Source organism: Euphorbia lathyris, chromosome 7 (genome assembly GCF_963576675.1).
Source record: "Euphorbia lathyris chromosome 7, ddEupLath1.1, whole genome shotgun sequence".
In the NCBI taxonomy this organism is placed as follows: domain Eukaryota; kingdom Viridiplantae; phylum Streptophyta; class Magnoliopsida; order Malpighiales; family Euphorbiaceae; genus Euphorbia; species Euphorbia lathyris.
In genome coordinates, this window is record NC_088916.1 from 13,301,842 (window position 1) to 13,327,835 (window position 25,994).

General features: G+C 34.2%; 2 protein-coding genes across 2 annotated transcripts; one reads left to right on the top strand and one right to left on the bottom strand.

Annotated features, from left to right (window-relative positions):
* The first annotated feature begins 2,156 nt into the window (after positions 1 to 2,156).
* Positions 2,157 to 9,996, top strand: LOC136201022 (DEAD-box ATP-dependent RNA helicase 20-like). The gene is made up of 15 exons (XM_065991549.1): positions 2,157 to 2,560; positions 2,808 to 2,900; positions 3,015 to 3,179; positions 3,264 to 3,359; positions 3,433 to 3,507; positions 3,827 to 3,988; positions 4,801 to 4,881; positions 5,463 to 5,561; positions 6,656 to 6,751; positions 7,719 to 7,850; positions 8,513 to 8,587; positions 8,914 to 9,003; positions 9,110 to 9,184; positions 9,328 to 9,567; positions 9,727 to 9,996. The coding sequence occupies exons 1-14, from the start codon at positions 2,279 to 2,281 to the stop codon at positions 9,493 to 9,495; spliced, it is 1,689 nt and encodes a 562-aa protein (XP_065847621.1). The 5' UTR covers positions 2,157 to 2,278; the 3' UTR covers positions 9,496 to 9,567; positions 9,727 to 9,996.
* Positions 9,997 to 10,437: 441 nt separating this feature from the next.
* Positions 10,438 to 11,789, bottom strand: LOC136201212 (protein NETWORKED 4B-like). The gene has a single exon (XM_065991828.1). It carries the CDS (start codon positions 11,369 to 11,371, stop codon positions 10,649 to 10,651), a length of 723 nt encoding a protein of 240 aa, XP_065847900.1. The 5' UTR covers positions 11,372 to 11,789; the 3' UTR covers positions 10,438 to 10,648.
* Between the last annotated feature and the right edge of the window lie 14,205 nt (positions 11,790 to 25,994).

A 25,994-nucleotide genomic window follows, 5' to 3' on the forward strand; every position in this document is an offset into this window, starting at 1 on the left:
TTCTTCTCATTTCTCTCTGCTTCCGTAATTATATATAGTATAGATAGATAGATTAGGAGTTTTTGACGGTCACAATTATCTGCTAAATACACCTGCCTTTTTGAGTATTATTTCCTAAATAAATAGATAATGTCAATTTGTTTCTATTCTGAATATGACTCATACTCCTATATAAAAGGTCTGACTTCCTCAAAATTTACATGTTATATACAACTTTACTCTTTATGCACTATTACTATTTCACTTAACTAGATTAGAGTTGACTTGAGAGTCGTAGAATCCCTCATCTGGACCCGAAAATCTTTATCTTACAGGAACATCAATGGAGCACAGAATTGGACCATCCAAGAAGTCATCCAAATCTTTGGAAAACATTTTCTTATGTTATCATGGGTGAGGTGAATGTGGACCTGAGAAGTCATCATGAGTTCAATATGTATAAATACTGGTGTGACTAGAGCCATTACCTCAGCAACAGTAACCAACACTTTCATCATTACCCAAACATCTCAAATTCCTTACACTATTACAAGGACTTCTTACATTCCTCATACTAGTGGATAAATGATCAACTTATAAGCAGAATCACAAGAATCTTGAGTCTAAAAGACTCGAATGCCTTTGTGAACTTCCTCCCTAAGATGATTTCACGATATAATGGACTTGGGAATATCGTCTATACAACTGCCCCAACCATTATAGTTGGTGCCAGAACTGGAGATGTCTTCCAAGCTTTAGAAGGAGAGATAATGTCATCTGAAATTTTTGAGATGATCAAAGATTACTTGTTACTCTATGCCATACACATGGGGGAGAATTTTCCTTATCCACATCCACAAGTTAAGTTTTCCTTGGTAGCTCATACTAGCACCTTCGTAATGATAATAGTTCATCTCACCTCTACCAATTTCTTATATAGAAATCTTCTATAACTTCAATTAAATATTTTACTAAAAGTTTTAGGGAATTATTGCTGGTTCTATGTCTGAAAGTCTCATTTTAGAAAATTGTTAAAGACATAATGTTACCAGTAGCACCCGAATCACATAACAGGAATAAAAATTTCCCGATTCATTTAGTGATAAAAAAAAGTATTTTGAAATACAAAAGGAAAAAACAAAAGAGAGGTTTTGTTATTTTGAAATATATATATATATATATATATATATATATATATATCATACATAATTAATCATACTACACTTTGTCTAATGAGAAATTTCCTCCCTCAATTGTTGTAATCTTTAAACACCACGTGGACTAGTCAAGAAAGACTAAAAGTCACACACATTCTATCTGGATTGTACGCCTCAATTTAGGAACCACAATTAAGGTCGGTACAATTGTTTTAGGTTGACATCAGACTCTCACCATTAAGCAGCTGTCATGTGGAGGCTATAGCTCATTCAGGACACATAATCCAATTCTTCTATAAATAAAAGGTAGACAATACACTAAAAGGTAACATTATTCTGTTCATTTAAGTTGCATACTTTTCAATATTATTCTCTTTCTACTAATTTAAGCATCAGAGTAGGGTCATTAATCCCCAACCCCTCATTTATAATTTTTTTTGTTTTATATACAATCCTAAGAAGCACACTACTATTGTCACACCTCAATATATATAAACAAAATGGTATTTACTATAAAAAAAATTGAGGTATTGGTTGAAATAAAATTTAAAATATTGTAATAAAATGACCGAATTATAGTGTTATTATAACTATACTTATATATAGATTAATAAATATGTGTAAAAATATATATGGATATTAATATATTATAATGAAGAACTTAGATTGAGAAAAAAATAATAAGTGTATAAAAACCTTAATATTAGTGTGTATTACAAACGATGAGATAAACCTATTTATAGTGTTAGACTTACGAAATAAATAGTTTTAATTACATTTATCTTTAACCATAACATATATATATTTAATACATGTTTAATAGTTGGTAAACATCCATTTAATTTGATGGACATTCATTAAATATTTTTTTTTTTAACCAACCTTCATTAAATATTTATAACCTAATTAATAAATATTTCATAACAAATATGACATATTTAGTAATTTTTTATAAAAAATTTATTGGTTTTAAAACCATAAGAACCTGGCCCAATCCAAGTGGAAATGGTAATTGTGCAAGTCAGTAGGTGCCACCACATATTCAAGCTTCGTATCTCACATCATATCATATCTGAAACCATCGATCAGCCATCTCAGTTTCACTCTGTTGCTCTCAACTCCTGTGAAAAACAAACCTGACGATGTCGTATGTACCTCCGCACCTCAGAAACTCAAGCTCCGCCACCGCCGCCGCCGCCGCCGCCACCACCACAGTAACGCTGGACAGTGATCACACTGGAAAGCTCTCCCGTTCCGCCTCTTCAAATGGCCACTCTAAAACCACCTCTAGTACTTCCACTTGGAACTCTCTATCTCGCCGTTCCTCCTCCTCCGCTTTCTCTCCCAGAACCTCCTCTGTTCCTGATGCCGTTATCCCTCAGTGGACACCCTCGGACCGCGTTCTTCGATTGAATGAATTGCAGGTTCATTTCAGTTTACCTGTTTTTAGGCTTGATTTCAACTTCCTTTTTCAGTTTTCTCCGATTGCTTCTGATCATTGTTTTACATTTTTTCTTTTCTTATTATCGCGTCTCATTTGCATGCGATTTCAATTTTTGTTTATTTTGATTTATATTTTATTCGTCGAATGGAAGTTTCAGTTGATCTGTGATATTTTCAAATGCTTTCGTTTGTGCTTGAATAATTTTGCTTCGCTGAATTTACCTGTAGATTGAAGATGTTCGTGAAAGGCTTAATGTCGAAGTTACCGTTGCTTCAGGCTCGTCTCCTGCACCCGCACCAATTGAATCGTTTGAGGACATGGTAACTTTTGTTTTCTTATCGCTGATAAATTGCATTTTTATTACTGTTTCTGTTGCTATGACTGATTATGGCGTACTATTTTATGGAACTAAGAATGTATTATACTTGTGTTAGTGTTTGCACCAAAGCATCATGAAGGATATTAAAGATCATGGATATGCTTCCCCAACTTCAATTCAAGCCCAAGCCATGACAGTGGCTCTTAGTGGAATAGATCTTTTGGCTTGTGCTGAAACTGGTAGTGGCAAAACTGCTGCATTCACCATTCCAATGATACAGGTATAGTGTCATGAATTTTTAATGCTGACGTTGATATTATGCTTGCTTTCCATTCTTAAATGGCTTTATTGTGTCGAGCTGCAGCATTGCTTGGCTCAACCCGCCATTCAGCGTGGTGATGGACCACTGGCTTTGGTATTGGCTCCTACAAGGGAATTAGCCCAGCAGATAGAAAAAGAGGTGTGATATCTATTCTCTTATGTATATAGATAATCAATTAATGCCATGTTGAGTAACATTATCACGTGTACAGGTCAAATGTTTTAGCAGATCTCTAGATTCCTTCAGAACTGCAATAGTTGTTGGTGGAACAAACATAGCTGACCAGGTAAATAACAGTGATGATTACTTTTTTCTTTCAGTGACTGATTGAATTCATTCTTGACAAGTAATGTGATACAAGAAAGTAGTTGTATCCATGTTATCTTGCTCGAAAAACTGTCTTGCTGGAAGCAGTAGAATAGGAGAGCACTTGTTCAGTTTTAGTGAAACCTATTCATGTTATAATTTGGATGCTGAAACAACTTTTTTCCATCTGCATTTCAGTAGGGATCAGTGCTTGACGTTCTATTTTCTGGTTTATTATTCAAATGTATAATAGTTTCAAATTTTCCTTTCTTGGCTTCTCTCTCTGGGTGCAATTATAGAGGTCGGAGCTACGAGCAGGAGTGGATATAATCGTTGCTACTCCAGGAAGATTTATTGATCATTTACAACAAGGAAACACTTCCCTTTCTAGAATTTCATTTATTGTTCTGGATGAAGCTGACAGAATGCTTGATATGGGGTTTGAACCACAAATTAGAGAGGTAAATGAAACCAAAATTTTATTCTGAAACATAAATTTCTAGTTTTGATGTCCATTTCTATTGGTTGATTAAATTAATGATGCAGCTTATTGTTGTTGTTGTTATCATATTTGACACGTGTAGACTTAAAACGATTACGATAGGGATAAACTGTCTTCATAAGAATGGGCAACTTTTTATTGTGTGGGGGCAATGGAGATAAAAAAAATAAGATAGGATAAAAGCCAGGTAAAGTCTTTGTATAAGGAAATAAAATATTGGAACTGAAAATGCCAAGATGAACAACATAAATTTCTAGTTTTGATGTCCATTTCTATTGGTTGATTAACTTAATCATGCAGCTTATTGTTGTTGTTGTTGTTACCATATTTGACATGTGTAGACTTAAAACGATTACCCTAGGGATAAACAGTCTTCATAAGAATGGGCAGCTTTTTATTGTGTGGGGCCAATAGAGATAAAAAAAGAAGATAAGATAAAAACCAGGTAAAGTCTTTGTATAAGGAAATAAAATATTGCAACTGAAAATGCCAAGATGAACAACAAACTTCTCTTTGGGATCATCTGGACAAGGGCATCATCGAGTTTAGGTTGTCCTGTAAACTGCAGTTCAAATATGCTGATTTTGTTTTTCGCTTTTTTCCGTTTCCCTCCTAATAGTTTAGAAAAAAGATCATTGCTCTTTCCTAGTTTTCATGTTTATCAATGTGCCTTTTTTTGGTGTAACTGGATATTTTAGCTGTAAGTTTCAAGTTCTTGGATTACGTATCTGTAAGGCTAGGTGAGGACTTGATAATGGTTTGCTGTTTCAGGTTCTGCATAATCTTCCCCAAAAGCATCAAACTCTGCTTTTTAGTGCAACTATGCCTACAGAGATTGAGATACTAGCCCAGGTTAGCTTCCTGTATCTGTCGCATTATTATGACACAGTATGCATGAAAGAGGAAATTGAATATCATAAAAGATACAAGGAAGATGCATGTTTGCTGCATTGTCACGTATCAGAACATCTGATGTCCAATGAACAGTCTTGTCAAATAGGTTCATCTTTCAATTCCATGTGTGCCAATTTAACTTCAAGTTGTCTCAACCTCTGGTTTGAATCATGTTCATCTCTCTCTCTCTCTCTCTATATATATATATATATATATATATATACATACATGTGTGTGTATATATTAGCAGAGCTTTGAACTTTGGTGCCTTGTGTTTCTGCTTGTGTTGCAATATATTATTCGCAACAGCTTTATAGTTTAAACAATTTTTTTCTTTCTATTTTGAGGTTTACCTGATTGGCTCAATTTTTTGAACATTGGTTGACAATTATGATCCTATTTTTCCGAATCTTTTCTGGTGGGTGTTTGGGAGTTCCCTAGATGCAATATACACTGATATTTCTTGGCACTTCATTAAGCTCATTTTGTCATGAAGAATCCATGGAAGTATATTTGCTGATTTTTATTCCCAACTTCAGGAGTACTTAACTTCCCCTGTGCAAGTTAAGGTTGGAAAAGTAAGCAGCCCAACAGCAAATGTATCTCAAACTCTCAGAAAAGTTTCTGATAGTGAGAAAGTAAGTTTCTTATATTACAGAAGAAATATATTTTCCTGTGCATGTGGTGTTTAAAGTTCACAGTTCAGTTATCTTTTTATATAGGACTAATTACTAAAATCATGAATTTACCATAAAGAAAAAGACTTTATCATGAAACACAATGTAGTTTTAGATTCACTTTTGCACAAACAAAACGTTTTATAAAAAATTTCAACAATTTTATGTATGAACAAACGAAAAATTCATTTCATGTTTAACATTTGGAAAATGTAAAATAAAAGAACTTGGTGAAATAAGAAATGACATGATTTTGTTAGAGAAGTTTTGAAACAAACTGATAGAAAATAATTTTGTGATTTGGTAGTGTTGAAGGAATGATTGGTCTTTCTAAAACAATGATCTTTCTTTCTTTTCTTTTCTTTTTTAAAATATAAAATAAATTCTCATCTTTTCAAATTGATTTTATGAGTCAGAAACATAGAAAATATTAGTTGAATGAGTGAATTTTTAGACACAAAACGAACATAGAAATATACTCATGTTTCATACTATTTTTCATTTAAATGGCTGAATGTTAAAATTTCAAAAATTGAAGTGAAACTTTTTGTTTCTGTTAACACTGAAGTCAATCTGAAAGTACATTGTTTCTTATGATAAAGATGTTCTGGTATGTGCTAAATTTAGAAAAAAAAGGTTTGAGTTCATGATTTTTTTTGTGATTAGCCCCTTTACGTATTGTTAGTTATTCTTTGTTATATTAAAGTGAGAAGCTGGATTTCTTTATTATTTGTTGAATCTTGTATTATGGTATTACTACCTCATTTGTTTTTACACCTTATTAGTGTTTTAGATTTAGACAACTTTGGATAAAAACAAAAGGATAATGATGCTAGATTAGATGCATCAGATAGAAAGTGATGTTGCTTGTGAACTTGTAATTTGAGTTAAATGTAGAATGTTTAAATTGCTAGCCCATAGTCAAATAAATATTTATAGGCTATTTCCTTTTTCCTGTTAATTTGTCTGATTCATTCAGTTATAATTTCCATCCATGCTACTATTACACTTATGGAGTTGGTAGTAGAGTTGTGACAGCATTTAACATGGTGTAGATTGATTGCCTTCTCGCCTTGCTCGTTGATCACGCATCTCAGGCTGAAGAATCTGGTGTTCCCTTGCCCTTAACTGTAGTGTTTGTGGAAAGGAAGGTACGTGAGTTATTTACTTATTTTCATGTAGACTTTGTTTCCTTGCATGCATTCCATCAATCAATTCTCTTTAAAATGCAGGACAATCTAATTATAATGGGTAAATTACACCCATGGCTACTGAACTTTACCAATTTTCACTGTATGGCCACTGAACTTCAAAATGTAACATAAAAACTACTGAACTTTACCAATTTTCACTGTGTGGCCACTAAACTTTAACTAACTCCTCAAAATGACCCTTAATGACCTCAAAATGAAAATATTCAAGAGTTAAAGTTGTTCAGAACAACATTTACCATGAAACCACATTTTTTATTTTCTAAAATCACCAGTTTTGGAGCTCTCTCTCTCTAAAAATCCACTTTCTCTCTTCTCCAAACAACACCTAAATGACCTCAAAATAAAAAATTTCAAGAATGAAGGTTGCTTAGAATATCATTAATTCTTGGAATCTTTTATTTTGGGGCCGTAAACTATCACTTTGAGGAATTGATTGAAGTTTAGTGGCCACTGATGTAACAAAGTGTAAAGTTCAGTGACTTTTATGTTACATTTTGAAGTTCAGTAGCCATACCGTGAAAATTGGTAAAGTTCAGTGGCCATGGTTGTAATTTACCCTAATTATAACTGTTATGTTCATCACTCACTCCCACCCACCCACAGAAAAAGTAATATTAAATTGGTATGCTCGTGCTAAAAGTTTAGATCCAATGGTCTATATAATTTCAACTCCTCAGTTATTTGAGTGAATATAAAACTATTGGCAGCACAACTGATAGTTCCTTGCTCCTTTTTTTTTTTTTTTCTAGAGGCTGACATAGTATGATGAGTGCACCTGGCATATTTTGTTTGCATTTTCTGTTTCTACTTGATCTTCATTTTCCTAATGATCTATTATGCTTATGAGATAACTTATGCAAGTTTCTTTTGTAAAGTCCTAATCTTTGAAATGGAGTGCATGTAGGCAAGATGTGATGAAGTTGCTGAATGTCTGGTGGCTCAAGGTTTACTTGCTGTCGCTCTTCATGGTGGCCGTAGTCAAAGTGAGAGAGAGGCTGCTTTGAACAATTTTAGGAGTGGCTCTACTAATATTTTGGTAACGTCAATTTTATGTTCTGTTTTTTTTTTTTAATGTTTGCTCTGATATAGTCCATGCAAGTGATTGTCATGTATAACGCATATGATGTGGAATAGATAAATTCCATGGTTTCAGTCTCTTGCACTATTACTATCTTATGTGTGATTGGTATTTCACCCATCTTTTCACCTGCAATGTTTATATTTAGATTTAGTAGCTATCTAAAAGGGCAGCCCGGTACACTACGCGTCCCCGCTAAGCGAGAGCCGAGGAGGGGTCCCACCACAAGGGAGTACTGGGGGCAAGCCTTCCCCTACCATTTTTTTTGGCAAGAGGCCACTCCTAAGACTCGAACCCGTGACCTCTCAGTCACACGACAACAACATTTACCGTTGCGCCAAGGCTCGCCCTCTATTTAGTAGCTATCTATTGGAAATTATTCTACTTGAAAGAATTTGTACCTGGCTTATTACATGCTTTCTTTGTGTGCTTACATGGGCTCAAAAGCATGTCTTTTTAGTTTTGTCCTCCCTCTTTCCCTCCCTATGTCCCCCTCTCTCCCTCTCTCGTGATTGTTTTGCAATGTGGTTTTGATTTGGAATTTCATCGTGGCATAATGCGTCACAGATCAAGCTATGGTCTTTTTTTTTTTGCTGAGTGACCCTTGTTTTTTTTCGCAGGTTGCCACTGATGTTGCATCTCGTGGATTGGATGTCACAGGTGTTGCTCATGTGATTAATCTTGATCTTCCAAAGGTATTTCGGGCAGAAATTTGTTTAATAGCTGAAGTATAGTTACACTTGAGACAAAGTTTTTGCACATACACATGTTTGGAAAATGTATTTGGTTTATGGACTGCCTATCAACCAGTGCATAGTCTTAGAAGTGTCCTGCATTTGAACTCAGCATTTAATGACTAGCCAGAACCATTTTGTTGGGATTTACATCATTGCTAACTTTGTGGTTGTGCTTCTTGCCACTATTTTGTTAGCATCTTAAATGCTTGTATATTTGAGTCACTGTTAATATCATTCCGAAATAGCAAACCTGAAGCTTCAGTTAATGGCTACCTCGATTATAGACAATGGAAGATTATGTACATCGGGTTGGAAGGACAGGTCGGGCAGGATCAGCAGGCCAAGCCACTTCATTTTATACTGATCGTGATATGGTATCTTTTGTTTTCCTTTCTATTTGTTTCTAATTCTCCCTAATATTATTGCATAAATGAATATATATATGTATATTTCATTTAAATGTGGACTTGATATTTTTAGATCTTAGTGGCACAAATAAAGAAAGCAATAGCAGATGTAGAATCTGGAAGCACAATGACATTTGCAACTGGGAAGGTATAAAGATTGTTTATGCAGAGATACATTCTTACAAATTACATTTAATCGATCATATTGAGTTTTATGTTCAAAGTGTTTTGACTTTTGAGTCGCATTTGTTCTTTGTATTATTATTCAAAATAAATGCTTTTGATGTTCAGATTGCAAGAAAGAAAGAGAGAGAAGCAGCAATTTTACAAAAGGAAGCCCGGAATGGTGTATCGAAGTTGGTAGCATCCACTCCCATAAACATTGAAGATAAGTACAGGTTCATGATGGCCTCGTCAAACATCAAAATCGGTGTAGCAGATAGTGCTTGGGATGATTAAATAAAAAACCTTCCTTTCCTTACATTTTGAAGCACATTGCTGATGCATGCTTAAGATTTGCAAGAAATTAAGGTCAGTAATAGGTATTTTCATTGCTGAAAATTCATCTAGGAAGATGGAGAAGATAAACAACTCGGCTCGCAGCCGAGTTACCTCATAACTCGGGTTGCAGCAGAGTTGTTTGTTTTGTAACTACGCATATTTATACTGATGAAAGAGATGTCTATGCAGATGATAGTTTGAGCTTGGTGGTTAAAGGCAAAGATGTTCTGAATATTCTACTGAGTCATCTCCACGGGTATTTGCTTGAATACATCTTGGTTCAGTTACTCAGAGCTTCTAGGATTGCTCATAGTTTGTGCATATTGTATCGTAGGGATGGATGTTCGTTTTAGTTGCAACTTTTTCATTTTGAGCTCTATTGTTCATACTACTAGTCATTTTAAGTTGAGTACCTTGATTTTAATCAAACAAAGTTTTGCCCCTTTTTAAACTTAGAAACAGTTTCACAAAAATCAGCTTAACTGCTATCAATTTTTTGGTTGAAATGTGGGCTTAATACTAATTTCTAGTGATATTGAGTTTTTATGCAATAATTGAATTAAGGGTCAATTTGGCCTCTAAGATAGGTTCAGTTTAGTTAAATCAAAGTTTAAGCATCAACTCAGTCCTGAAGTTGTAATATTTGACAAATTACCCTAAGATTTGACAATTTAAGCATTGAAATTGATTGTATTTGGATTAATTTGTCAAATATTGCCAACTTCAGTACTACGTGCTGATACCTAAATTTCAATTTGGATTAAACTGAATATGTGGGCCAAATTGACCCTTAATTCCAATAAAATTAGAGTCTATTGATTTTCTTATAACAAATTGAAGTATTATACCTTTTGTGGTGGGACCCCTCCCCGGAATCTCGCTTAGTGGGGGCGTGTAGTGCACCGGGTTGCCCTTTATCTTACAAATTAGGAAGAACACATGTTTAGGCTACGAAACACCTATTACTGCTCTTTCTATTCATATGGACTTGACACACCAAAATCATGATAGTAATTATCGTTCTCAAAGAAACTAATAGAAGACCCGACCGAACTATGCAAACTCAGAAAACAGCAACACAAACACAATAGTCATACTGCCAAAACCTAAACTAAACTCTATTGTGCTCTATAAATGCTCCCTGAAGCCTGTGATATCCATCCCTGTAATGCTCTATTGAGAAACACAATTGCCTTATTGCCTCCCTTTTCTCCTCTGCTCCTTCTTCGATCACTACTCGTTGCCTTTCTACCTCTTCCTCTAGCTCTTTCGCTTTTGATCGTAATTTGCCCACCAATTTCAGCGCCTCTTTTGCTCCGGATATCAGCTGAACACGCTCCATGTGCAGTTGTTGCATATGCTTATTCATTTTATTCAGTGAAATAACTAGTCCATTCATCTCGTCTATCTTCAACTTGAGACCATCATTACTTTTGTTTAAACCTACGATTTCTTCCTTCAGCTGATTGATTTGGAAACTGTGTCTTTCTTCCTTTTCCGACTTCTCAATCTGTAATACTCTATTCTCATTCTTTAAAAATTGGTTTTGCGACTCTAATTCTCTGACCTGCTCCTGTAAAATAGAACGTTCATCCAATATTTTGAGAATTCGAGCCCTAATTTGAGCTTTTTGAGGAAATATTATCTTCTCAGCAGCATCAGATACTTCAGTTACTTTGGTCTTGAGTGTATGATTGCCACCATGCCCTAATAGAACTGCATAATTGGGGGCAGACGAACTATCAGAAACAGAAACAGAAGCACTTGAGCCTTGAGATTGAATATTCCTTTGCAGTTCTCGTGATGTTACTCTAAATGATACAACTTGCTCCATCTTTTTGATGTTCTGTGGTGTACCTACCAAAACCCAAAAGGTAAAAGGAAATTAAAAATAGGAAAAAGTAAAAAAAAAAAAAAAACTCTTTGAACTCTCTGAACTTTTTAGAAAATCAACTGAATTTTTAAAGAATTAATTAAAATAAGAGCAAAAGATAATAAGTCAAAAAATATGAAATAAATGATCACGATTATTCTGAGGGAATCCAATTTGAGTCCATGTACAATTTTAGAAACCAATTGCTTAAATTACTTAATTATTATATCGTTCCAGTCAAGTAGTAATTAAAGAAAAATGGATCGTATAGCAAGCCATGATTTAGCAGGAAGAACAGACAAAATATAGGAATATTTTGATAGTTTGTATGTCTCTATTATTACCCGATTGGATTGGAGAAACAACTGAAGCTGTGTTATTCAGGGGACCGTCTGTCTGTTGGATCTGCAACATATGGAATAATAGGAGTATGTTGAATCTGGACGGGATTTTAACCTTTTTTGTTCCTAAATAGGCACTCTATCAATTAGGAATTAATAATATCTATTCACTTTATTCATTTAGGTAATTTTTATTTCCTACTTAGTCACTTTACCAATTAGAAATTGTTATTTTAATTTAATTATGAGCTAATTTCGCTTCTCATGTAGGATGTTTTGATTTTCCCAGTATTTGGTTAATTAATTCTTTATTCCTAATTAGTTATTGTTTTCTATTTCTAATTACTTGCTTCCTACTCACTCCCACTCAACTGTAATATTATAATGAAACAAATGAAGTATGTAATATAAATATATATAAACGGCTGGTTAATCGAAGCTTTCAATTTTTTTTTTAATATTTAAAACCGAATCGAGACCGAAAACCGAAAAATCTACTTATATAAAATGAAATTGAATCCCTCAGTTCGGTAAACAATTTTTTCAGTATAAAATTTTACCTAACATTTACAAACAAGATTTATTATGTCCAAGATAAGTAAAATAGGAAAGAAAATCGTAAAATCGCTGAAAACAAAACAGGAAATTGAAAGTTTTAAAGGTCGAAATTTGCTAAAAAGACCCAACCGTCACAGCGAATCGGTGTGTATTGCTTGCGGGTCTATTTTCATGCAAAATAGGGTTTAAAAATTGCAAAAAACCCGCAACTATGGAACTTGTCAGAATTTATCAAATTGCCATCATACTTTTCCGTACACTCCAAATGATTTCAAATATTCTGTTCTTTCATCTTCAAATGGCAGCTTTGTAAGTTCTGACTCAATCTGCAATAGTTAAATATCTCAATTACTAATAAGATAATATATCAAATATAACATCTCTTTTTAAATTAATTTATTGCACTATATTATTAGGATATTGTTAAGATTCAAATACCATATTATGCTTGAAAATATATTAAATATAAACCAAGTAATAATTTCTTGCGATAAAATCAGGATATTATTAGGATTGTAAAAATCCAGTTCTGAGGAAGGACTAGTCCTAGAGTGGAAGTATGAATAAATTGAATTTCACATTTGAAATGGAGATTAGATAGTGATTTTACTGTTGTATCATAATATGTGTAAACATGTTTTAAAACTGTGATGTCTAAAAATGAAATTGGATCGACTTTTGAATGTTATAAATTAAAGAATTTCCCACCTGAAATGTCATGTTTTATAACTCTTAACAACCAATACAAAGCAGTTGAGATATAATAATGTAATTCACAATTCAATACAAAACAGTTGAGATAGAATTTCTCAGCTGAAATGGTTGTACCAAGGCTAGTGAAATTTTCGGATGATACACCTTATCTCAACTTTTACAGAATAGCAAAAAGGATTGATAAATTCGATAATTAAAGTTAAACAAAGTAAAAGTTTAAATAGCGGAATAAATGTAAACTAACTAGACAAAGGAAAATAAACTTCGTACTCCTAAACATAAGTAAAAAAGAGATTAATCTTAACTAGTTCAGCCTAGTTAATATAATCGGGGCCGAGATAGCGAGACGGTTTAATACTCCTTGCCGATCGCCGTATTGCTGAGCCAGCGTTAGTAATCCGGTCATCATTCACAGCAGCAACGTCATTAACAGCAGCCACGTCCCCACCAACGGTTTCTGCTTCAGCCCGGTTGTCAACTGCAGCCCTTTCCGCATCACGAGAGCTCAAATTTGGTTGAAATGGTGTGGATAAGTTGCCCTGGATGTTAAGGGGACTGTCCCATTTCACTACAAATCGTACAAGAAGTTAATTAGATCAATGAAAGTCTGAAATATCTCTAATATTCTGTAATTAAAAGTTGAAATGTCACGAGCATATTATTAGGATTGTAATTACCATTTTATGAATGAAAATATACCAAATATAACCTATCTCATTTTAAATTAATTTAAGGTAGTGCAACTTTTAAATAAAATAAGGATATTATTAGGATTGCAATTACCATATTATGAATGAAAACATACCACCAAATAACAATTCCTTAGTATAAAATGAGGATATTATATATTAGGATTGTAACAATCCAGAGTTATAAGGAAGGAGTAGTCCTAGAGTATAGCGGTGAAAGCATGAATAAATTGATTCTGCTATGGTTGTATTACAGTAAAGTGTGTTTTCAGTACGTGTAAACACCTTTTGAAGCTATGAAGCCCAAAAAATAGACTGCGTCCGCTTTTAAATGTTACAAATCAAAGAATTTCTCATCTGAAAGGACATTCAGAAAATGATGTAAGACGTACCTATGGTCTTATCGGAAGGAGGTGGTGGTTGAAACAGCGCGGATAAGTTTTGTTCGTCGATGTTATGACCAAAGAGCATACTAAGATATGATCTGAAGGAAGGTATCTGCTGCGATGGCATGGTGTTGTTAGAGGCAGATGTTAGTTGTTGCTCATTTCCTATTATCCCAACATCAGAAGAGCCTTCACTTTCTGAGACTACAGTTTTGGGAGACTTTGAATCCATTTTTCATTACTGAATGAATACTTCCCATAGATTTATAGATGAACAAGATCTTGGTTTTTTCATTTTTTAGAATAATTAAAGTTTTGAAATTACATCAATACCCTTCATATATTTCTAGATTTCGTCTTTGTTTTTAGTTTTGCAAAGTTAGACCTTGAATCTTTTTAATTTGTTTTTAGTTTTTCAAAGTTAGACCTTGAATCTTTTTTTTTGGTAGGAAAAGGTTTAGGTAAGGGCAGGTCTATGATACGACCTTAACTTTTGGAATCGATCAATCGGGGATCATTTGGGGTGAAACGAACAAAACACCAAACTCTTTTTCTAGCAAAGAGCAAACTGAAATTTTATTAATGAATTCTTTGTCTTCAAAACATTACCTACGAGGCCTTTAAATAGCCAAGATAATCCTAATGCTACTATAATTAGGAAAGCTAAATTAACTAAATAGAAATAGGGAAAACTAATAACTCGTAAATAAAGAAATCCTAATCCTAATCCAACTAAACATAGTCTTTCTGCCAAACTGGGATCTTCCTCTCCCTCCTCAAACGTCTAACGCTGCTAGCATCCGACGGTTCCTCCTCGCCGTCTTCGCCGTCATTCTCCCTAGAAATCGGTGGTGTATCATTTGCCGCTGCTTCAACAAGCACCTTGTCCTCAAGGTTGAATTCTGGAAAGTCTTGTTTAAAGGTGGAAACAGATACCCAAGTTGCATCTTCAAGACCTTGCCCTTTCCATTGGATTAACAGCTCTTTCTCGCCTTCCCCTAGACCCATTGCAGCCCGAAATCCAATAATTCCCACCGGAGTTAACTGACTGTACTGTGTCTGCTGGTAGAGGTACAGAGTCAGCAGGATAAGAAGAATCACCATGAAAAAGTTTGAGGCGAGAGACATGAAAGACGTCGTGAATTTTTGAATCGGACGGTAGTTTCAATCGGTAAGCGACAGCTCCAATCCATTCTAAGACCTCATAGGGTCCATAATACCGGGGGGGGGGGCAGTTTATGACTCATTCGTCGAGCTAGAGATTTCTGCTTATACGGCTGCAATTTTACCAAGACGAGTTCACCGATTTTAAATTCAAGTTCCCTTCTATGCCCGTCGGCCAATTGCTTCATGCGCTACTAGGATACGCGCAATGTTTCCTTGAGATCACGCAAAAGCTGATCTCGAGTTAGTAAATCATCAATGACAGCATGTATGTTAGAGCTGTTCGGAGTATAGGACAGAATAACAGGAGGATGTCGCCCATACAAGGCCTGAAATGGACTGGTTCGGGTATTATGGTTGAAATTAGAGTTGTAAGAAAATTCCGCCCAACTTAAAAAAGAGTACCAAGAATTTGGTTTGAGTGAGCAAAACGCCCGCAAGTATTGCTCAAGTCCTCGATTTACTACCTCCGTTTGTCCGTCCGTTTGCGGATGATAAGCAGTGCTGTATTTGAGCTTAGTTCCACTCAATTCAAACAACTTTTTCCAGAAATTGCTTAAAAATATGGGATCGCGATCTAAGATAATAGACGCTGGGAAACCATGGTGTCGGATTACGATATCCACAAATAATTGGGCTGCCATTGTTGCCGTGAAACTAGCCCCTAGAGCACCAAAATGCGCATATTTAGTTAAACGGTCTACGACGACCATCAAAACTGTAAATCCCCGAGAACTAGGAAGCCCGACAATGAAGTCCATAGTAACATCTTGCCATACTAATTCCGGAATTGGGAGAGGTTGCAAAAGACCAGCCGAAGCCTGAGTGGAATATTTTGTTTTCTGACAGATGACGCAATTTTCCACAAAAGTACACACATCCTTCCACATATTGGGCCAAAAGAACAGATAGGATAGGCGCACAAGGGTGCGTTTTTGCCCGACATGGCCCGCGGAGTTGCTGGAATGGAATTCCTCGAGAAGAGTAGGGACGGATATGGACTGATGTACATGCGCCCTTTGTAGCATAAGATGTCGTTGTTAATCGACCAGCCCTGCCCCAATTTATTTAGTAAGAATTTGGCATGGAGATCTTGTAAATCAGGTAAGGTGGTGTTCTCTCGTTGCAATTCAATGTGAAATTGCGAAATCGGACCGCTGAGCAATAGAAGACAACCGGGAATTGATTCTGCGCTTCCGTCTTCGCTGACCCGTGACAAAGCATCAGCCGCCAGATTAGTTGCCCCTATTTTATACTCAATTCGAAAATCATAGCCTAGTAATTTTCGAACATAAATTTGTTGGTCGGGGGTTTGAATAACCTGACTGAATAAGTCTTTGAGGCTGCGATGATCGGTACGGATGATAAAGAATCTGCCAAGCAAATACTGCCGCCACTTCTTAACGGCTTCTGTGAGAGCATATAACTCTTTCAAGTAGGCGGAGCTACCTTGCATCCGGAAACCCAACTTCTTGCTATAAAAAGCGAGTGGATGCCCGTTTTGAAGTAATACGGCCCCGATCCCTATGTTGGAGGCGTCCGTTTCAATAATAAAGACCTCTGAAAAATCGGGCAGACGTAGTACGGGAGTAGTCGTGACTGTTGCTTTGAGAGCGACGAAGGCGGCATCGGCTTCCGGGGTCCAATGGAAGGCGTCTTTTTTCAGTAAATCTGTCAAAGGAGCTGCGATAGTCGCGTAATGAATAATGAAACGACGATAGTATCCTGTGAGCCCCATAAATCCTCTCAACTGTTTAATATTAAGTGGAATTGGCCAGGTGAGCATATCAGCGATCTTGACGGGGTCAGCTTTAACGCCATCTTTGGTGATCAGATGGCCCAAGTACTCAATGGTGTCTCTTCCGATCAAACATTTTGAGGGTTTAAGGTAAAACTCATTAGCTTTCAAGCATTGGAGGACTGCGCGCAGATGCTCTGTATGTTCCGTCGCTGTCCGATTGTAGATTAAGATGTCATCAAAGAACAGCGTAACAAATTTACGCAGGAACGGAGCTAGGATTGTATTCATTGTTGCCTGGAAGGTGGAGGGTGCATTGGAAAGGCCAAAAGGCATAACCAAGAACTCGTAGTACCCTTCATGGGTCCGGAAAGCAGTTTTGTATACATCTCTTTCTTTCATTCGAATTTGGAAGTAACCCGCACGGAGATCCAGTTTGGTAAAAATAGTAGCATGTCCCAACTCGTCAAATAGTTCATCAATGGTAGGAATAGGAAAATTATCCTTTACCGTTACTGCATTTAAGGCCCGATAATCCACGCAAAAGCGATAGGTCTCGTCTTTCTTTTTGACGAGTAAAACGGGAGACGAAAAAGGGCTGTGGCTGATTCGGATAATACCTTCTTCAAGCATCTCTCGTACCATTTTTTCTATTTCATTTTTCTGAAAGTGTGGGTAACGAAAAGGTCGAACATTGACTGGATTTGTAGCAGGCAGTAGATGTATTCGGTGATCAAAACGCCGCGGAAGGTGTGGGTAACGAAAAGGTCGAACATTGACTGGATTTTTGTTAGATCATCTCTAAATCCAAAATTCTAATTTTTCTTTGGCCTGTTAACCCTAGTTAAATCCAAATTTGTAAATATTTTGGCCTGTTAGGTAATTTTTAAATCCAAATTTCTAATTTTTTGGTCTATTAGTCCTCCATAAATTCCAGTTTTTCTATTAGATCAAATTTTGTTACATGTTAAGAATCTTAAACAAATGTAGCTTAATTTTGACAAGTTTTATATTAGTACTTCAAAATGGTTCTTGACCACTCAAAGTATAACACGTATATATACTGAAAAAATATAAACAAGTTCGATTTAGAAAAAAAAAAAAATTACACACATACATGTAAATCCTATATTCACCACTAATTGCAGCTAGGAATTAATAATTTAATACACCTAGAAAATAGACAGTGAAATGGAACAAAATTGGGTAAATTATACCCATGGCCACTGAGGTTTGCCCATTTTAACATTGTCAATTCTTAACGGTATTGACCATTAAACTTTACACTTTTTAACAGCGGTGGCAACTCAATTTCATTGCTGAAAATTCATCTAGGAAGATGGAGAAGATAAACAACTCATAACTCGGGTTGCAGCAGAGTTGTTGGTTTTATAATTACGCATATATTTATACTAACTGATGAAAGAGATGTAGTTTGAGCTTGGTGGTTAAAGGCAAAGATGTTCTGAGTCAAAATGTGAAGTTGATACTAATTAATTTGTAGTGATATTGAACACATGTTTAGGCTACGAAAAGACCTATTAGTGCTCTCTATTCATTCATATGGACATTGACACACCAAAATCATAATAGTAATTATCGTTCTCAAAGAAACTAATAGAAACTATGCAAACTCAGAAAACAGCAACACAAACACAATAGTCATATACTGGCAGATGCTCCCCTGAGCCTTTGATATCCATCCCTTTAATTGCCTTATTGCCTCCCTATAAATGCTCCTCTGCTCCTTCTTCAATCCCTTTTGCTTGCCAATTTCAGCACCTTTGATAGTTGTATGTCTCTATTATTACCCGATTGGATTGGATTGAATTGGATTGGATTGAATTGGATGTACTGCAAAATATGCAAGTAGGAGTATTATGTATATTGAATCAGGAAGGAATTTTAACTTTTATTCCTCTCAATTACTTTACTAATATTATTATTCCTAAGTAGAGATTGAAAGCTTTAAAGGTCCAAGTTTGCTAAACAAATCGGTGTGTATTGCTCGCGGGTCCATTTCCATTCAAAATAGTCATATGGATTGTTCAATTTTACCCTTAACGTTGGCAGCCAAGAGCAATTTTATCCCTAATTGGATGTAGAGATTCCTTTAATTATCACTACAACCAACTATGCAAATTTAGTTCTATGTCATGTAATCACATTCTACATTATAAGTACTAATTTTAACTATTTTGGGGGCTGCTCAGGACTGAACCACTGATCGTCAAGGGTGTTCCGGAGGGTCGGGAGACCCTCCCTTACCCCCATGGCTCCGCCCTTGCCCGCAACTATGCAACTTGTCAAAATTTATCGAATTGCCATCAAATCATACTTTTCTGTACACTCCAAGTGATTTCAAATATTCTGTTCTTTCTTCAAATGGCAGCTCGGTAAGTTCTGACTCAATCTACAATAGTTAAACATTTCAATTACTAATCATATAATATATCAAATATAACATATCTTTTTAAATTAATTTATTGCACTACAACTTTTAAATAAAATCAGGATATTATTAGAATTTTGTTAAGATTCAAATACCATTTTATGTCTGAAAATATATTAATTATAAATCAAATAATAATTTCTTGCTATAAAATCAAGATATTATTAGGATTGTAAAAATCCAATTATAAGAAGGACTAGTCCTAGAGTACAACCGTGGAAGCCAGGGCCGCTCCTGACCTTTTAGAGGCCCGGGGCGAGATGATAATTTGGGCCCCCATATATTCATTCTACTTTTTTTTTTAAGTTGCAGGTCAGATGATTTTTATTATTATTATAAAGGATAAGGTACAAATTTAGTCATATGGTTATTAGGAGAGAGCAATCCGCGTTTATGCATAAAATAGTGCAATTTTAAACCTAACGTTTATCAATTGGTATAGTTTCGAGCTTAATTGACAGAAATGAGGTTTTTTATATGTAATTTCTTGTTCTATCCTCGCTCCAACCTCCACTGTTCTGGCCACTCAATATGGTTGAAGTTGCACATTTCGTGTCAATGAAAAGAACTCATTTTTAATCAACTAGGTTTGAAATTGCACCAACTCGTAAAGGTTATTTAAAATTGCAATATTTTCTACATAAAAGCTAAGTTGGTAGTGCAGTAGTAGCGACTATATACTAAGTAGAATTATTTATGTACTAAAATAACACGCATTTATGTCATGTAAAATTGAAAAAGTAAATAAATATAGGCAAACAATATAATTAAACTTCGGCTGTTTTAAGGATTAAACTCCCGATCGATTATTTTTTCACATTGAGCCCTTTATCATTGATTTTGTTATGGATTTGGCCCTTATTTAATTTTTCCGTCGAGTTTAGGAGATGAGAATATCGATTTGATGATTCTAAAGTTAAATAAGAGTCTATCCATAATAAAATCAATGATCAAAGATTCAATGTGGAAAAATAAATGATCAGGAGCTTAATCCTTAAAGCAGCCAAAGTTCAGAGTTTAATATGCTATTTGCTATAAATATATTATTTTTCAGGTAATTTGTTTTTTTTACAAAGTAGTATGTATATTGACAATTAAATTTAAGAAAAAAAATTGAAATGAGATAATAAATTTTTTTAGAAAAGATTAAATGGTTATTTCTCTTATTGAATACATAAATAAATTGATAATTTTGATTTAACAAAACAAAAAAATGATAGTGATAAAATAGGGCGGGAAGGGAAAAATATTTGACAATAATAAAAATGAAGTATATAATATAAATATATATAAACCGCTCGGTTAATCGGAACTTTCAAATTTTTTTTTTTTATTTAAAACCGAATCGAAACCGAAAACCGAAAAAAACTACTCGTATAAAATGAAATTGAATCCCCCAATTCGGTTAAACAATTTTTCATCAAACGAGGTCAATTTTATTGTCATATCTAAGGCAAGTAAAATAGTAAAATTGGAAAGAAAACTCTAAAATCGCTCAAAACACAAAACAGGAAATTGAAAGCTTTAAAGGTCGAAGTTTGCTAAAAAGACCCAACCATCACAGCGAATCGGTGTGTATTGCTCGCGGGTCCATTTCCATTCAAAATAGGGTTTAAAAACCGTAAAAAAAACCCGCAATCAGTGGCGGAGCCAGAGCTCAAAGTCCGAAGGGGCTCTATTACATGAAGATTTTTTCTTCTTCTTAATAACGACTTAAGGCTTTGATTCATAATAGTCAAATCAAAATTTTCAATTTTTTTATAATATAAGGGTAAATTTGATCATAATTGGAAACATTAAGGTACAAAACAACTGAGATTCAATATAAAGTAAGGATAAGGTGCAAAAATACTCTAATGTTTACACCTAAGAACAATTTTACCCCTAACGTCTAAGATGGTGCAATTTTACCCTTAACGTTGGCAGCCAAGAGCAATTTTATCCCTAACGTTGACAAGTTTGGTCAATTGGAGAAATTATTCATCAAATTGTCTTCTCGGTCATGAATTTTGTAACTAAAAAAATACAATTAAAAATAATAAAGGAGAATGAGATTAATAATGATTAAAAATGATACTTACGGTGCCTTCCATACTTTGTTTTTTACAAAGTAAGCTTTACTTTGTTTTTTCTACCATTGGATGACGAGGGAGATTCGAACATAAGACTAATTGGATGTAGAGATTCCTTTAATTATCACTACAACCAACTATGCAAATTTAGTTCTATGTCATGTAATCACATTCTACATTATAAGTACTAATTTTAACTATTTTGGGGGCTGCTCGGGACTGAACCACTGATCGTCAAGGGTGTTCCAGAGGGCCGGGAGACCCTCCCTTACCCCCCTGGCTCCGCCCCTGCCCGCAACTATGCAACTTGTCAAAATTTATCGAATTGCCATCAAATCATACTTTTCTGTACACTCCAAGTGATTTCAAATATTCTGTTCTTTCTTCAAATGGCAGCTCGGTAAGTTCTGACTCAATCTACAATAGTTAAACATTTCAATTACTAATCATATAATATATCAAATATAACATATCTTTTTAAATTAATTTATTGCACTACAACTTTTAAATAAAATCAGGATATTATTAGAATTTTGTTAAGATTCAAATACCATTTTATGTCTGAAAATATATTAATTATAAATCAAATAATAATTTCTTGCTATAAAATCAAGATATTATTAGGATTGTAAAAATCCAATTATAAGGAAGGACTAGTCGTAGAGTACAGCCGTGGATGGAAGCATAAGTAAATTGAATCTCACGTTTAAAATGGAGATCACATAGTGATTTTGTTATGACTGTGTTATAGTAAACTCTGATTTCGATATGTGTAAACTTGTTTTAAAGCCGTGAGGTACAAAGAATGAATTTGGATCAATTTTAAACGTTACAAATTAAAAAATTTCTCATTTGAAAGGTCATGTTTAATAACTCTTAACAACCAATATAAAATGGTTGAGATATAATAATGTAATTCAGAATTCAATACAAAACAGTTGAGATAGAATTTCTCACCTGAAATGGCTGTACCCAGGCTAGTAAAATTGTGGGATGATAAACCTTACGGAGTGTCAGATTGTTTCTTTTTGGATGGAAGGACCATACACCAAACTTTTCTCAACTTTTAGAGAATAGCAAAACAGATTGATAAATTCGATAATCTAAAGTTAAACAAAGCAAGAGTTTAAATAAGTCGGATAAATGTAAACTAACTAGACAAAGGAAAAAAGAGATTAATCCTAACTAATTGGGCCTAGTTAATATAATCGGGCCCCAGATAGCGAGACGGTTTAATGCTCCTTGCAGATCGCTGTATTGCTGAGCCGGCGTTAGTAATCCCGTCATCATTCAGATCAGCAGTGGCATTAACAGCAGCCACATCCCCACCGACGGTTTCTGCTTCAGTCCGGGACTCAACTGCAGCCCCTTCCGCATCACGAGAGCTCACCTTTGGTTGAAATGGTGTGGATAAGTTGCCCTGGATGTTAAGGGGACTGTCCCGTTTCACTGCAAATCATACAACAAGTTAATTAGATCAATCAAACTCTCAAATATCTCTAATACTCTGTAATTAAAAATTGTAATCTCACTGGGATATCATTAGGATTGTAATTACCATTTTATGAATGAAAATATACCAAATATACTAAATATGACCGGTCTTATTTTAAATTAATTTAAGGTAGTACAACTTTTAAGTAAAATCAGGATATTATTAGGATTGTAATTACCATATTATGAATGAAAACATACCAAATATCAACCAAATAACAATTTCTTGCCATAAATTCAGGATATTATTAGGATTGTAATTACCATATTATGAATGAAAACATACCAAATATCAACCAAATAACAATTTCTTGCCATAAATTCAGGATATTATTAGGATTGTAACAATTATGAGCTATAAGAAAAAAGTAGTCCTAGAGTATAGTGGTGGAAGTATGAATAAATTTATTCTGCTATGGTTGTATTACAGTAAAGTGTGATTTCAGTACATGTAAATACGTTTTAAAGCCACGAGTTCCAAAAAATGAGACTCGGAAAATGATCTAAGACGTACCTATACTCTTATGGGAAAGAGGTGTCGATAAGTTGAACATTTGTAGTTCCTCGATGTTATGACCAACGAGCATATTAAAATATGATCTGAATGAAGGTTCGTTAAAAAAACACTGTCGCAATGGCATGGTGTTGTTAGACCCGGATTTTACTTCTTTCTCATTGCCTATCCCACATGAGAAGAGGCTTTAGTTTCGGACACAACAAATTTGGGAGCCTTAGAATCCATTTTTTTTTTTTTTTTATTACTGAATACTAACATATATTTTCCAAGATTTATAGGAGAACAAGATCTTGGTTTTTTCATATTTTTTTAGAATAATTAAAATTTTGAAATTACAATAATACCCTTGATATATTTCTAGATTTCATCTTTTTTAAGTCATTTTTGCCATTCTAATAAATTCGTCTGATATACTAATATTAATTTTACCCCTCACGTCTAAAATGATGCAATTTTATCTTTAAATTTAGCCGTAAAAAACAATTTTATCTTTAAAGTTTGCAAGTTGAAAATTAATTTATCAAACTATTTCCTTAATTGTGAATTTTGTCATTTATACTTGATATGTACGTTATTTTATCACTCATTATATCATTTTAGACGTTAAGGATAAAATTGTTCTTAATCCTTAATATTAAGGGCATTTTATCACTATTTCCTTAAACTGTGTCTTTCTTCCTTATCAGACTTTTCAATCTGTAATACTTTAATTTCATTCTTTAAAGATTGGTTTTGTGACTCTAATTCTCTCACCTTCTCCTGCAAAATAGAACGTTCATCCAACATTTTCACTATTCATTTCACCTTTTTCAGGAATTCTTAATTTCGTCTTCTCAGTCTTCCTAACTTGCTCCATCTCTTCTCTTTGGTCTACCACAAATAAAAGGATTTTCAAATTTGGAAAAAGTACCCAAAAATTAACAATTTTAGAAACCAATTGCATAAATTTATTACTTCTTGAGTCATGTTCTTCAATTTAATTATATCGTTCCAGTCAAAAAAATAAATGGATATGTATATCAAAATCATGATTTAGCAGGAAGAACAGACAGTGAAATAATCTAAATCATGTCTGAAATCAACTAGATTTGATTTCATCAAGATAGATAGGAGTATTATGATGTCTCTATTATTACCCGATTGGATCGGAGAAACAACTGAAGCTGTGTTGTTGTTCAGGCAGGGGATCGATCGTCGGAGTGTGTTGGAAATATGGAAGTAGGAGTATGTATGTATATATAATAATAATATTCTTCCTCGTTCAATCTGGAAAGATTTTGAACTTTTAGGAGTATCTATTCACTTTATTCATTTACCTAATTTCCATTTCCTAAATACAAGCTTTACCAATTATAAATTCTTATTTTAATTTAATTAACACCTAATTTCGCTTCTCCTGTAGGATATTTTGATTTTCCCATTCTTTATTCCTAATTAGTTATTGTTTTCTATTTTTAATTGGTTGCTTTTCTCCTCACTCCTACTCCATTATAATTTAGGGTAAATAATTATAAAGAACATGTTTGGTAAAGAGCGTTTTGGGATAAAAAGTGTGGTTTTAACCACTAAAACCGTTGATTGGAGTGTTTGGTGGAGAGAGGTTTGGGAGAGAGTTTTGGGATGAAAACGCTAATTTAGAAAAAGCTCCTTTTAGGAGCTTTTTCAATTAGCATTTTGCAATATTAAAATTAATGGATTTCTTTAACCCTAATTATTTTAAATATATTTTTATGTATTAAAAAAAATGCCCTTATTCGTCTTTTTGCACAAACCGCTATTATCAATCAGCTAATTTTTACACAAACAGCTAGTCAAATCAGCTAGTTAAATCAGCTAATGTAATCAGTTAACAACTAATGTAATCAGCTAGCAGCTAACAGCTAATAGCTAATTCCCAAACATGGCTTGTTCAAGCTCGGTTCATTTACGAACCGAGCCAGTAAATCGTGCTCACGAGCGGCTCGTTTATAAATCGAGTCGAGGCGAGCCGAGCTTTTATCGAGCCGACCACCAAACCGCTCATGAGCGGCTCAACTCATTTATAGCCCTACTTTAAATAGGTAAAATGGATAAATGTGTAAAAATACCTCTAACATTTACAGCCAGAAACAATTTTATCATTAATGTCTAAAAATATGTAATTTTACCCCTAACGTTGGTAGTAAAGAGCAATTTTGCCCCTAACATTGACAAATTTGGTCAATTCCAGACATTATTATAAAACACATGTATTTTGTTGTTTATTCTGCACCAATTACATATCGGTTCATTTAAAAAAAAATTCATATTTTATGTGATTTAATGATAGAATTGGATGTTAATATTTATCATTCGGCGACAAATTTTGAATTTTTTTTTTGTCCAATTTGTAAAATAGAAAGTATATTTTATAAATTTTTTTCAAAATCTAATTATATGATCTGTCACTAATAAGTGATGAAAATGACTCATATGTGAAA